General features: G+C 40.6%; 1 protein-coding gene across 2 annotated transcripts; it reads right to left on the minus strand.

Moving 5' to 3' along the window:
• Window positions 1-149: 149 nt before the first annotated feature.
• Window positions 150-5,772, minus strand: LOC121805884 (histidinol dehydrogenase, chloroplastic-like). 2 transcript variants are annotated; one of them, XM_042205918.1, is made up of 15 exons: window positions 5,623-5,772; window positions 5,422-5,504; window positions 4,436-4,557; window positions 4,220-4,272; window positions 3,716-3,788; window positions 3,496-3,597; window positions 3,314-3,415; window positions 3,135-3,206; window positions 2,972-3,034; window positions 2,849-2,890; window positions 1,836-1,895; window positions 1,633-1,743; window positions 1,136-1,306; window positions 836-926; window positions 150-693 (listed from the first exon to the last, which is right to left on the minus strand). In XM_042205918.1, exons 3-15 carry the CDS (start codon window positions 4,526-4,528, stop codon window positions 416-418), a joined length of 1,311 nt encoding a protein of 436 aa, XP_042061852.1. In that variant the 5' UTR covers window positions 4,529-4,557; window positions 5,422-5,504; window positions 5,623-5,772; the 3' UTR covers window positions 150-415. The 2 variants fall into 2 exon arrangements, with proteins under 2 accessions (XP_042061852.1, XP_042061851.1); XM_042205917.1 differs by having other exon boundaries at window positions 5,422-5,526.
• Window positions 5,773-12,636: the final 6,864 nt, after the last annotated feature.

A 12,636-nucleotide genomic window follows, 5' to 3' on the forward strand; every position in this document is an offset into this window, starting at 1 on the left:
CATGCATTGTCCACATCATGTACGTTTATATCATACTGCATAACATGATAATCCAAGACGAACGAGAGATGCAACCAACTAACAAAGATGAAGACGGATCCAACATGGAAGTCGCCCATTACAGCGCAACTCAAGATGCTCCACCTCAATTTCGAGATTATGTGCAAATTCATACTTGCATCCACGAAGAACAAATTTACAATTAACCCCAACAAGATATAATTTGGACTGACAACTGAATTTCTAAACAAAATGACTAGTCTATTAGTACAGTATTATTTCGGTTAGTTGTAAATAAAGGGACACAACTCTAGAGTAAAAACTCATGGTACATTGCCTGACATCAACTCTATAAAGGCACAAATTTAGGGAGTAGCAGTTTTTTTTTCAGGAACACATTCAGTCTGCCCTTACCTCAGATAGATACTTGTCTAGCTTCAATATCCTGCAGTCTGAGTGTCACGGCTCTCTTGTGTGCATCGAGCCCCTCAACTTCAGCCATAGTTGCTACGTAAGGCCCAAGCTTCCTTAGACCTTCTTCTGTCAATGACTGAACTGTAATGTACTTCAAGAACGAATCTAACGACACTCCACCGTACATCCTTGCATACCCATATGTCGGTAGAACATGGTTGGTGCCGCTTGCATAGTCTCCCACACTCTCCGGAGTCCACTGACCCAAAAATACAGAACCTACATGTGGTATAATTTGCACTCTTAAGCTGCTGCGCGTGTATATATACATGTGCTGAAAAGTTCTACTATTGAGTATTTAAGATGTGTTTATCAAGCAAACTGCGGATGATAGAGAGCAATCCACATGCTTAATGATTACCTGCGTTCTCTATGAAAGATTCCCACTTCTCGGCATCTTTCACGTTGATAATTAAATGCTCAGGTGCATACAAATTAGAAAAAGCGATGGCCTGTCATCTCAAACATGGGAATTTTAGGACAAAATATGAAGATATCAAGAAAGCAAGATATAGAAAATAAATAATTGCTCAACTGCAACGGTATATATAAATAATGAGACCAACCAAAAGCCACATTGCCAATTAGAGGCACATTTTTCTTCTCGAAAATTATTAGTTTTAGGCGACACTAAAATGTGTAGTACTCCAGATATGCATACCTCAACCATATCGCGTGCATGAACAATAAAGCTGTGATTTAGTGCTTTAGAAGCAAACTCTCCCCGAGGAAGGCTGTTACATTGCTTGCTGATTTCCTCCTCAATTGCAGTTATATCAACACCGTCTCCAGCAACTACAAGAACAACTTGGCTATCAGGTCCATGCTCAGCCTGAAATTGTGAACATTGTTTTTTTAGTCAGAAAATAAACAGAAGGTATGAGAAACATCTTCATGTACATATTGCAACCATCATTTGATAGAGAAAAAGATCTATGATTTTCTTTCATTATCTCCCAACTGCAGTTAACTATGTTACAGTTTTCGACCAGGGGCAACCTTATGCTTTAACAAATTTATTAAAAGACTTAAATATTTTTTATTCAACCCTATCTTTCAATAACTAAAGCCATGGAACTTATGCCAGATATATGTGAGAGCGTTGGTGCAAGAGTAGAATAAGGGATATCTGGAAGCAAGAAATGGAAAGGGAGATACCTGTGAAAGCAAATCTGCTGCTATGTGAACATGGCTGGCATGCTTATCGGCTATGACAAGCACTTCTGATGGTCCAGCAGGCATGTCTATTGAAATCATAGCCTCACTGTTCTATTGAGGAGAAGTAACAATTTAGAAACATGCAGTAACACAAAAATAGCCATGGTTTTACTAATTTTTCAACAGATAGAAAGCATAAATACCTGGAGAATCATTTTTGCAGCCGTAACATACTGATTTCCAGGTCCGTATATCTTTTCTACCTGCAGGGATAACAGCAACTTGTAATTGATGCAAGTAAAATGAATGACTCAAACAAATCAGATTCAATACATACAAGATCACCAAGAAGGAAAAAACATTCACCATAAAACATTTTAGGCCCAGAACGACATTTTTCTGGGGAACAAGAACCAACAAAAAGATATCTTCTCCACCCAGAAGGCCAGAACTCAAAGTGAGATAGCCAGAACTTATTTAAGAACGAAGGTTAAGGATGAAACATAATTCTCCATTATCCTTCAGTTTGACAAGAATGTATATCATCAACTAATCATAGCTCCAAACATAATAGTTACCTATACACTTTAGTGAGAACTTATCTCTATTGAACGCCAAAAACTAGTACAAAGTGAGGTATAATTTCAGACCACAATTACAAGCAGAGAGTTCTAAAACGAAACAGACAAAAAAATCAGCAGTAGAGAACGAGATGAAAAAAGTAAAACGCTTTCTTCAACTAGAATGGAAACTTCAATTGTTTCCCTGTAAATTTATTTAACATTTTATGTTCCATAGGGAATGCCTCTATCCAATAATAACATACACTTTCAATAAGAAATAATTCAAATTTATTTTCTCTATTTACAGGTAAAAGAAATTTGTATTTATCTGAAAGCATTTTCATGCTGGGGTGAGGACTTTCACACAGCTCATGAAGTCATTACAATATAGTATGGTTATTATTCATGACCGTACACAATGTGTACATGCATTTGTGTAAGTAAGAAGGGAAGTTGGACAGTAAGACAGAAGGACGTAAACAAAGAGAAATCAGATTTCTCCAGTAGCTACGTTAATGGATACAGATAAGTGAAAAGGAAATACGGCTTTCATGGAAAACTGGAAATTCATATCAGCTTCAACCCTTGTACACCAAAGAAAAATCTGAGCTTCCACTAAATAAAACGGAGGATTGCTTGTCACTCAGAAGTACCTTAGGGCAAGATTCAGTTCCCCATGCCATAGCTGAAATTGCCTAAACACAACATAGTCGATTTTAGTAACACTGAAGGTCCAAGGACATACAGAATATACACAAAGTATACTGCATTCTGACCTGAGCACCTCCTGCTTTAAGAATATGAGTAACACCAGCTTTCTTTGCACAATAAAGAACCTCCTACGAACACAGTCACAGAATGGTTGGTGATCCACAACTAGAAAATAGTAAATGAAAAAAACAAAGAGTCCTTTCAAAATTTCGAGATAAGAACATTAACCTTACAAATGCTTCCATCTTGAGCAGGAGGGGTTGCAAGTACAATTGTTTTGCACCCAGCAATCTGGGAAGGCTGATTTAGGGCAACCCATTAGTAAAGCTAGAAATAAAGTCATGGTATTATAGCCCAAATAAAAAAAATGAACAGAAAATATAATATTAGGTCCCCAATTCCCATACAATTGCAAGCATGAGAGCTGTAGAAGGCAACACAGCAGTTCCACCAGGAACATAAAGACCCACAGATGAAATACATCTTGCCACTCTTTTACATTTAACACCCTGAAAGAATGGGAAGGAATTAGACAAGATGGGGGGAAAGCATGACATTTAAACTAAAATAAAACCATTCAACTTCTTACTTCCATGTTCTCAACAACTTTTTCAACTGGCTTTTGGGCAGCATGAAAAGCAAAAATGTTATTGTAAGCCACATCAAATGCTTCTTGAACAGCTGGATCAAGCTAATCAAATTAATACTAGTTAGAAGCATGGGCAGAAGGCGGCTAGAAAAATGTATATCCCACAAGTTCAGTAACTAGCACATTCAGTGAAGGATTTCTAACATTATGCAGGATATACCTCTGGATCTGGAAGATCGCTGACACTCTCCACTATGTTGTCTAGTCTGACTTTGTCAAACCGCATCGTGTAGCTGTTGCCAAGAAAAGAGAAAAAAAAGTGCTATGTTCAATCAGAATCAGCCCAATTAGGGAAGAAAAACCAATTTTGTTTTATAAGTTGTGTTAGCTGTTTGTCAGAAAATAATAACCTGATGTGCATTAATGTTGTACTCCCTCCGTCCCATTCAAGATATCCACATTCTTGAGTGGCACGGGATTTTAGGAGTTGTTACTTGTTAGGTGGAGTAAGTAGAGAGAAAAAGGTAGTTGAATATTTTAATGAGGAGAGAGGGATTTGTTTCTAAATATAGAAAGTGGACATCTTGAGTGGGACAAACTAAAAACAAAAGGTGGACGTCTTGAATGGGACGGAGGGAGTATATCTCATCTCCTTACACGGTTACACCACAGGCATAAGATAATGATGAAAAGATGTATGCTCAAAAGGTACAGAAAAACCTACTCTTTCACAGCTGCATCACCTTTACTCCGGATATCATCAACAATCGGTTGAACCTAGTACATATCAAGGTAAGGTAGTAAATATAACACAAATAGATCATGAAGAACATAGCTAATAAGAACTGTACATTATATAATAAATGCTTCCCTTTATGAGTCTAGAAGACAAACAATATATTTCAGCTGAGAACATGGCAGCCGAAGCATCAAGTCTTACCACATTGAAGATGGATGAAAAGTCAATTCGAGGACGACTTTTGAGGCTATCAACCTCAGTCCTAGAAAGGTCTGCAAGCTTGTAGGACTTCATTGAGCAATATGTAGCGCAACGAAATGACCCTATAACAAGTAGTAGTAATAAGATGGAGGAGGAGCCTATTAAATAAGCAAATTCAAAAACCAATTACACTTTAATCGTTCTTATATCATCAGTCACTACACAGAAATTGATATAGCATGTATCCTTACTAAAGAATTCTGTGCTGTGCTTAAACGTACTACAGTGTCAGGTAGTAAAAACTATGTTAAGGCCACACATTTAGAGAACTGAGAACCATACCAATTGAATGTTCACTTATCAAAACAAACAGGTCTACAATTTTACAATGTTGTGTCATCCCAGATATTCTTACATGAATATTAAATACGTTGGGGAAATTATGTTAAAAGTTAAAAAACAAAAAAATATCCGAATATAACTAAATATAACTAGGAAGTTCATGACTTATGTTCACAATCCAAACTCCTTGTTCAATCTCGAGTGCTCCGTTGATTGATCGACATAAGTTAGAAAAATCTAAAGATCATTTTCACACTATACCAATCAAAGGTGTATCTACCCATCTATCTATCAAAACCCACATCGAAAGAACAAAGAAATTGGAAAACAAAATAAAAACGAGAAGAGCACCAACACAACTCAACCCCAGTACCAAATTGTCATGACATTATGTGCTTGTTTCATTTACTTTCTTTTATGCTTCAAGATCATGAATACATAACAAATAACAAGCTCACAAACCACTCGTACAAAGTACTAGTCCCAAAAAAACAACAATAAACTTCCTTATTTAACCCAAATTCAGGTTTCGCCGCCAAAACATATCGAATGCACAGTTATTTGTTCCGATTAAGACCACATCCTGGCCAATTAAAGCACCAATTTTTTTATTCATAAAACAAATATACAATTAAGGGACTTACTTCGCTGAGAATAAGGTGAGAGCCGTTGAGTATTAGCTCTTGTGGTAGCAAATAAACCACCGCTCCGATTGAAAGAAATAAGTCTACAGTCCATTAAGACCAAACCTTCAATAAAAGTGATTCATAAATCGGAATTAAATTGATTCAAAACATTTTTGGTTGTGGAAGATAGAATCAGAAAGCAAAGGTTTTTGAGTTTACCGCGGAGGCAGAGAAGTTGACGAAGACAGAAAGAGGAAGTTAGGTTTTCGGCGGCGGCGGCGGCGGCGACAGTAGCCGGGAGTGAGAGGTTGTGCAGTGGCTAAGAGTTAAGCTTTTTCTTCTGCTTGGGAAAGATAAATTAGAATTTGGGGAAACGACGCTAAATGGCACTAATTTCTCTATTTTGTTAGAGCATCAGCCATTAGGGCGCGGAATTCCCAAAAACACCTCCTGCCGCGTCATACGGACTTTCCACTACACTGCCACGTCAACGGACTTTCCATTGCACAGTGGCGGAATTCTAGACGGACTTCCGACAATAAAAAAAAATTCACAAATTAAATAATTTCCGGAATTAAACAATTTACGGAATTAAAATTTCAACGCGAAAACGGAGAAAATGCAACAAGTTTATTAAAAAAACATACTTCATTAAAAAAATACATAATTACTAAAAAAAGTACATTATTATTAAAATAAAAACCGGCTTCTCACTCTTCGGATTCCCCGTCGCCAGTCCCCTCGCCGTCCCGCCTCCAGTCCCCCCGCCGTCGCTATCCGACATCTCGTCAAACCCCAAATCGCGCCGCATACTGTTGAGGAGGGGTTTAAGCTTCCGCTTGTAATGGGGGTCGGTCGCTTGGCGCCATTCAACCATCGCACGTAACAAGGTTTCATGTGCCGCGATGCGGGCTAATGAGGGGTTCTCGGGATCGTTTTGGGGGGCGCTACCGATTGGGCCTCGGCGGATCCGCTGGTGCTTCCCCTTGACATCCGCGCCACAGACATTTGCCCAACCGAGCGACGGCGGCGGGCCGACGATGTGGGTGTGGGGAACTCTGACTCAGGAGGGGGGAGTTCCGCGGAACCAGCACTGCTACTGTACTCTCCGGAGGCGCTGATCTTCGTCCGCTTCGGCTAGCCAGATTCAACACCCGTAGTGAACTTGGGCGAAGATTGCACCACAAGATACACCGGTCAATACTTGAATTCCCCAAAGCCCTTGTCAGCATCGGGGAACTGCTGATGAGCCAGCAGCTTCACATCCTCGGCAGACTTGCCGTTGGTTGCCGAGCGGAGGTTGTTTGTGTAAATGCCGGAAAATCGGCTGAGCTGCCTCTTCAACCGATCCCACTGTTTCCGGCATTGCTCTGCGTTGTGAGGCCTCCCCCCTGGCGGTTTGAACTGAAGGTAGCTTTGGCTAATGCGCCACCACATCCGGTCGATGTGCTGGTTCGTCCCAACGTATGGATCCTCCACTACACTGATCCACACCTTTGCCAGCGCGACGCACTCGTCCATGATCCAAACGGGCCTCATGTTCTCGCTGGATCCCTCCCCCACCTCAGCGGCCCCCACCTCACCACAGTACATCGGGACGCCCCGTCCCCTGCCCCGTCCCTCGCCCGGTCCTCCCCCTCCTCACTGTCGCCGGTGATGCGTCGGTGGGAGAATCCCGGATCGGAGAAAGCCCCAACTCCTCGAGCGAGAATGTGTCATTGCCAGTGAACTGAGTCTCGAGAGGAGAACTCGTCGGGTTGTCCGTCGACAGTAGGTCCATATAGGGCCGATAGACGTTGTCCACTGGCGATTGGGGACCCCTGCCTACTCCCCCCGCAGCGACAGGTGATCCCCGCATCATCCCGGGCATCATCATCCCCGGCATATGTGGCATCATCTCCGGCATCTATGGCATCATTCTGGTACTTGCCTCGGGCATCTAGGGCATCATCCCATACCACTGCGGGAACATGTTGTAGTACTGGGGCATCATATCCGGTGGCATTTGAGATTGGGGCATCATCCCCGGCATTTGAGACATCGCAGTGGACATCGGCGTACTCACGCCGATGGGAAAATGCGGCGTCGGTGACTCGCTCGAGGCGGGGGAATCGCTATTGTGGTGCTCCATTGTTCTTCGAAAGGAAGGTATTTTTAGAGAGAGATACTCGTTAATACAAGTGGTGCGAATGAAATGAAGTTCAACGGGATGTATATATAGGAACCGAAAAAAAACCATTTAATGCAATATACGGGAATTCCGCGCGGACGTCTGTGCGAGTCAACGCAATGGCGGACGTCCGCACGGAATTCCCCGCGGAACACCGCGGAACTGTGAATTCCTCGACGGAATTCCGTATCCGTGTATGCCACGCACAATGGCGGACGTCCGCCACGGAATTCCCGCACTCCGGTGGGAATTCCGCGTTGACGTCCGCCACTGTTGATGCTCTTAATCCTATAAAATGGCTAAACATTCAACTTGTTCTAGACCAATTTTTATAGTACTCCCTCGGTCGGCCAATAAGAGTCTCATTCATGGGTAGCGTGGGTTTTAAGAAAATGTTTGAGTGTGTAATAAATGGAGTTTAATAGTGGAATTTGGGACCCATTTGTTGATTACAAAGCTTATTCCTTTAATTTCTGGGACAGATTCCAAATTTTTTTTTCGAATTTAATTATTTTTAGTTTTATTATTCGTAATTTAAATTTCTCAAAAACTGAAAATAAGATGGAAAACCAACCATTAACACAAAAAGCTGCCTTCCATTTCACATAAGTACCGATCTGTTCAAATTACAAGGAGGGATTACAAAAAATTTCAAATTCCCTCTTTAAACATTTTAGAGGGAAATTTGTCCTAATTTCAGAATTTGAAGCACCCCTATAAATACATTAACAAGGCTGCATTTAACACAACCTCCACCAACCTCCAAAAAAAAACCAAAACATTTGTGATTACCATTTCCCTCGGAAAAGCTTCATCACTGGGATGGAGGAGGGGTCAAGACAGAGTCTATACTTAAGCAGCAGTAGGAAGAACTTGGTGGTGCAATTCCTCCTTAAGCACAACACTGGTGGAGTGCTCATAAAAGGGGCAGTGATGGAGGCAGCAGAAGAGTTTGGCATCAGTAGGAAGACAGTTTACAGGCTGTGGAAGGCAGCAAAAGAGTAGATACAAAGGGGGAAACCTGCAAACATGGAAGGCAAGGTTAAAGGATATCAACATTCAGACAAGTTAACCCTAGATGAAGAAAAGGTTAGAAGTTTATCCACACTTGAAAGCTCTTCCATTAGAAAAATGGCAAATAAATTGTTTGTAAGTAAGAGTACACTTGGTCAGTGGATTAAGCATAACAAACTCAAGTGACACGACCATGGAAGTCGTGCAACTGCAGCTGGTTTCAATCAGTATTCGCCCTACTGATATGACGTCCAAAAGCTCTGAAACTGCCACCAATGTCTTCGCCTTCGAAAGAGCTTCGCATGGGTATCTAACATGCCTCAATCGAAGTCCGGTGGAGGGAGTTATGGTAGTTTTACGGAATGCGGGCAGTGCAGAAACAGTCACCCGGGCGGGTGACAAGGCCAAGGCAGCAGCGAACCAGGGGACTCCCACCCGGACGGGTGGCTCGAGAACACTGAGTCCACCCGGGCGGGTGATTCACGCAGAGGCTAATTTTGTGGGCCTTTTCTTGGAATTTGAGCCTAAACTATAAATAGCACTTTTTCTCATTTTATTAGTAGTTGATTGTTGAATTGGTAGCTTGTGAGTTTTGTTCTCTCTTGAGAGAGTTTCCCCTTTGAGGGTTTTATCTAGTTCCTAGTTTTCTAGGTTGCTTGTTCCTCAATTGCTAGTTCAAGTATGATTTCCATCAATTGCTAGTTCAAGTATGATCAAATATAGGTATGCATCAAAGGGCTTGTGAATTCCTTTGAGTAGTGGAGCCATTAGTTAAATCTAGTATGTTGAAGATTGATTAGAATGTTTTCTCCATTAATGGATTTAGCTAATATTAAATTCATTTTCTTCATTTCTTGCCTCTCCATCAAATCTTTTTGGATCTAGTTTTTGAAGGCTAGATCCACCCTATCCTTCTTTTATTTTGTGTTTTTGTGTCCAATTGAAGATCAAACATCATCAAAGGGTATAAATCTTAGGTTAATGGATCAAAATCAATATGGATCCTTATCATCAAGCCACATACAAATGCTATAAAACCTAGCATGCACATTATAGCCCACATAGACGAAAAATGGTTCTATATGACCAAGGCATCAGACAGGTATTACCTCTTGCCGGATGAAGATGAGCCATATAGAGCATGCAAGTCAAAGAGGTTTATCACCAAAGTGATGTTCATGTGTGCAGTATGTAGACCAGTATTTGGCCAGGATGGCCAGACCAAATTTGATGGAAAGTTGGGTATTTTTTCCTTTCACTGAAGTGGTACCAGCAAAAAGGAAATCAAAGAACAGGCTAAAGGGCACACTTGAGACTAAACCAATTCAGGCAATCAATAAGAATGTGATGAGGGACTGCCTATCCACAAGATATGCTACTTTTCCCAACCTATCAGATCTTACCTGTTTATATAAAGATCATCATCTAGGAATATTTTTTTTTGGTTTATAGATTATACCAGCTATTAAGGCCAAGTGGCCAGATTGGCCAAGCAAAGAAATTTACATCCAGCAAGACAATTCACCTGACACCAACATACTAGACCTAGGGTGGATCCTGAATTTGAGGATGTAGCAAATTCAGATGGATTTAAAATCCAACTGATATGTCAACCACCCAATTCACCTGACACCAACATACTAGACCTAGGGTTTTTCCGAGCTATTCAAATAATGCAGCATGAGAAACCATGCACTACTGTTGACACATTGTTGGGAAATGTGCATAGCTCTTATGAAGAGCTATCACCACATACTCTAAACAAGGTTTTCCTCTCATTGCAGTCTTGCCTTACTTAGATTTTGATATTCGGGGTGGGAATAACTACAAAGTCCCTCACATTAACAAAGACAGGTTGGAAAGAACTGAGGGGCTGCCCAATGCATTGGATGTGGATGAGAAGTTTGTGAGAGATGTGTTAGAGTACTTACAGCTACTAGAGAACAATGTAGGTGGTGCATATGACATTGGGCATTTGTCTACTGCTTTTGGGTTCTAGATAGATAGGGGGATGCAGGGATGTATTTTGGAAATCAGGCCTTATATTTTTGGTTAGTAGGTTCTGATTTTTTTTTTTATGTTTTGTATGTAGAAATAGTGCAAAGAACATGTAATGCACATATTCACTGATGTTTAATATCAAGCCCTCAGAAAAGGTTCATCATAGGGCAAGGATAGCCTCCAAACCTCTAAAGGGGTGGGTGAACATTGCATAATTCACCATATTGCAGAGACAGACACAAATCAAGTATCACCAAATCATACCACAAGGCAACACCAACAGAACCAAGCACCACCAAATCAAATCACAAGCAACACCAACAGAACCATCAAAACAACCCCAACCAAGCCCTCAGAAAAGCTTCATCATAGGGTAGGAATAGCCTGCAAACCTCTATAGGGTAGGAATAGCCTACAAATCAAGCACCACAAAATCAATCCACAAGGCAACACCAAAACATCCATCAAAGCAACCTCAATGCAGCAACATTACCCTTAGAAAATTTTTCATCATATGTCATTACACATCAAACAACTGATTTAATGCCTCCTAACCAAAATTGGTGGTGGCTCAAACACAGGACAACCATAGCCCACGAAAACCCCAAAACAATCAAACCCTAAGAACCTCCAAACCCTAGATAGAGGGTGGTTCTCAGTAAACTCACAAATTCAGAGATGCCGGGCAAGTGCATCACCAAGAAACTCTTGAACCACTCCTCCTCCTCTACTGGACGCCTTCTCTGGCGCTTGGTGGTCGGAGTTTCAGGGACCACAGTTGGGAACGGATCGAGCTCCGTCAACGGAGATTCAGGGACAATGGTGGAGACAGAATCTCTCTCCCACCAAGAGTCCAGCTTATAGTCTGGTGTATCGGGCACAATCAATGAATCGGCGTCCAGATCCTCCAGTCCGGCGTTTCTGAGGGAGGTCCATGGATTCGGATTTCTCCCACGAATATGTGGGAGAGGGAGAGAAATGGGTCGCCACTGGGATATCATCCCATGATGTCTTCCAATATATTTCCCGATTTGGGGAAATCGGAGGATGATTAGGGCTCGACGTGGGTTCCATTTCAGCGGAGGAGGAGACAGCGATTTGGGTGAATGGCCAGATCTAGGGTTCCTGAGAGAGAAACTACTATAGTGAGAGAATGAGAGAGAGAGATTGAGGAAGTGAATGAGAAATGAATCGAGAAGGGAGGATGTGGTGTGTGAAAATTAATTGTTGATTTATTTTTGGGTATGAAATTGCATGCCATTGTGTAATTTAAGTGAATGAGTAAGGGTATTTATTTTATCCAAATATTGAAAGGGCAACCAGGACACCTATTCACGGACGTCCGAAAATGGTAAAACGAGACTCCTATTCGCAGACGGAGGGAGTTGTACTTAGTAGTTATAAAATATGATTCACATACCGTTCATTTTTTTTAAAGTTAAATAATTTTTTAAAATTCACATCGGTACAATATGTCACATTTATTCCTAAATAGAGGGAGTATTATATTGAGGGTCCTCTTATATTGCTTATAGCGACATCTATTCAGAGGGAGTATTATGTTGAGGGTCCTCTTATATTGCTTATAGCATCACAATCTAAAATTAAAACCAATTTTACACCCTTAGATTTTAAAATGAGTGGATGAGATTAAACCTTATGAATTTCAATAAATAGTAGACAAAATATCAACAAATGGGGTAAGATCGTCATTCTGTTATCATATCATAATTTTTGTGTTTTATTTATATCAACACAAGGGTATGAGTATTTCAACACAAGTACACAAAAATATCAACACAGTTTTATTGAGATTTTACATGCATTATATTGAAAAATAATTTATGTATTTATTGATAAAAAAATCTGCTTATTAACATATACGAAAACTGAAATAAAAATTATTAAATTTTTCATCATCCGAACATCATCGGAACATATGTAATTGAGATCTCATTAGAATCCTTATAAAATTACCTTTAATTTGATATATTTTTTGTGAAAAAATAATTTAGATCGAGAGAGTTACGTAAATTTAAAGTTTTTGG

Source organism: Salvia splendens, chromosome 5 (genome assembly GCF_004379255.2).
Source record: "Salvia splendens isolate huo1 chromosome 5, SspV2, whole genome shotgun sequence".
NCBI lineage: Eukaryota > Viridiplantae > Streptophyta > Magnoliopsida > Lamiales > Lamiaceae > Salvia > Salvia splendens.

What these genes read in the sequence shown, in the direction of transcription:
- LOC121805884 (XM_042205917.1), bottom strand. Translation starts at nt 5,515, where the DNA reads ATGGACTGTAGACTTATTTCTTTCAATCGGAGCGGTGGTTTATTTGCT. An exon ending in TTAAAGCAGGAGGTGCTCAG is followed by an intron (nt 2,891 to 2,971) that starts GTCAGAATGCAG and finishes TGTTGTGTTTAG; the next exon opens with GCAATTTCAGCTATGGCATG. An exon ending in CTGCAAAAATGATTCTCCAG is followed by an intron (nt 1,744 to 1,835) that starts GTATTTATGCTT and finishes TCTCCTCAATAG; the next exon opens with AACAGTGAGGCTATGATTTC.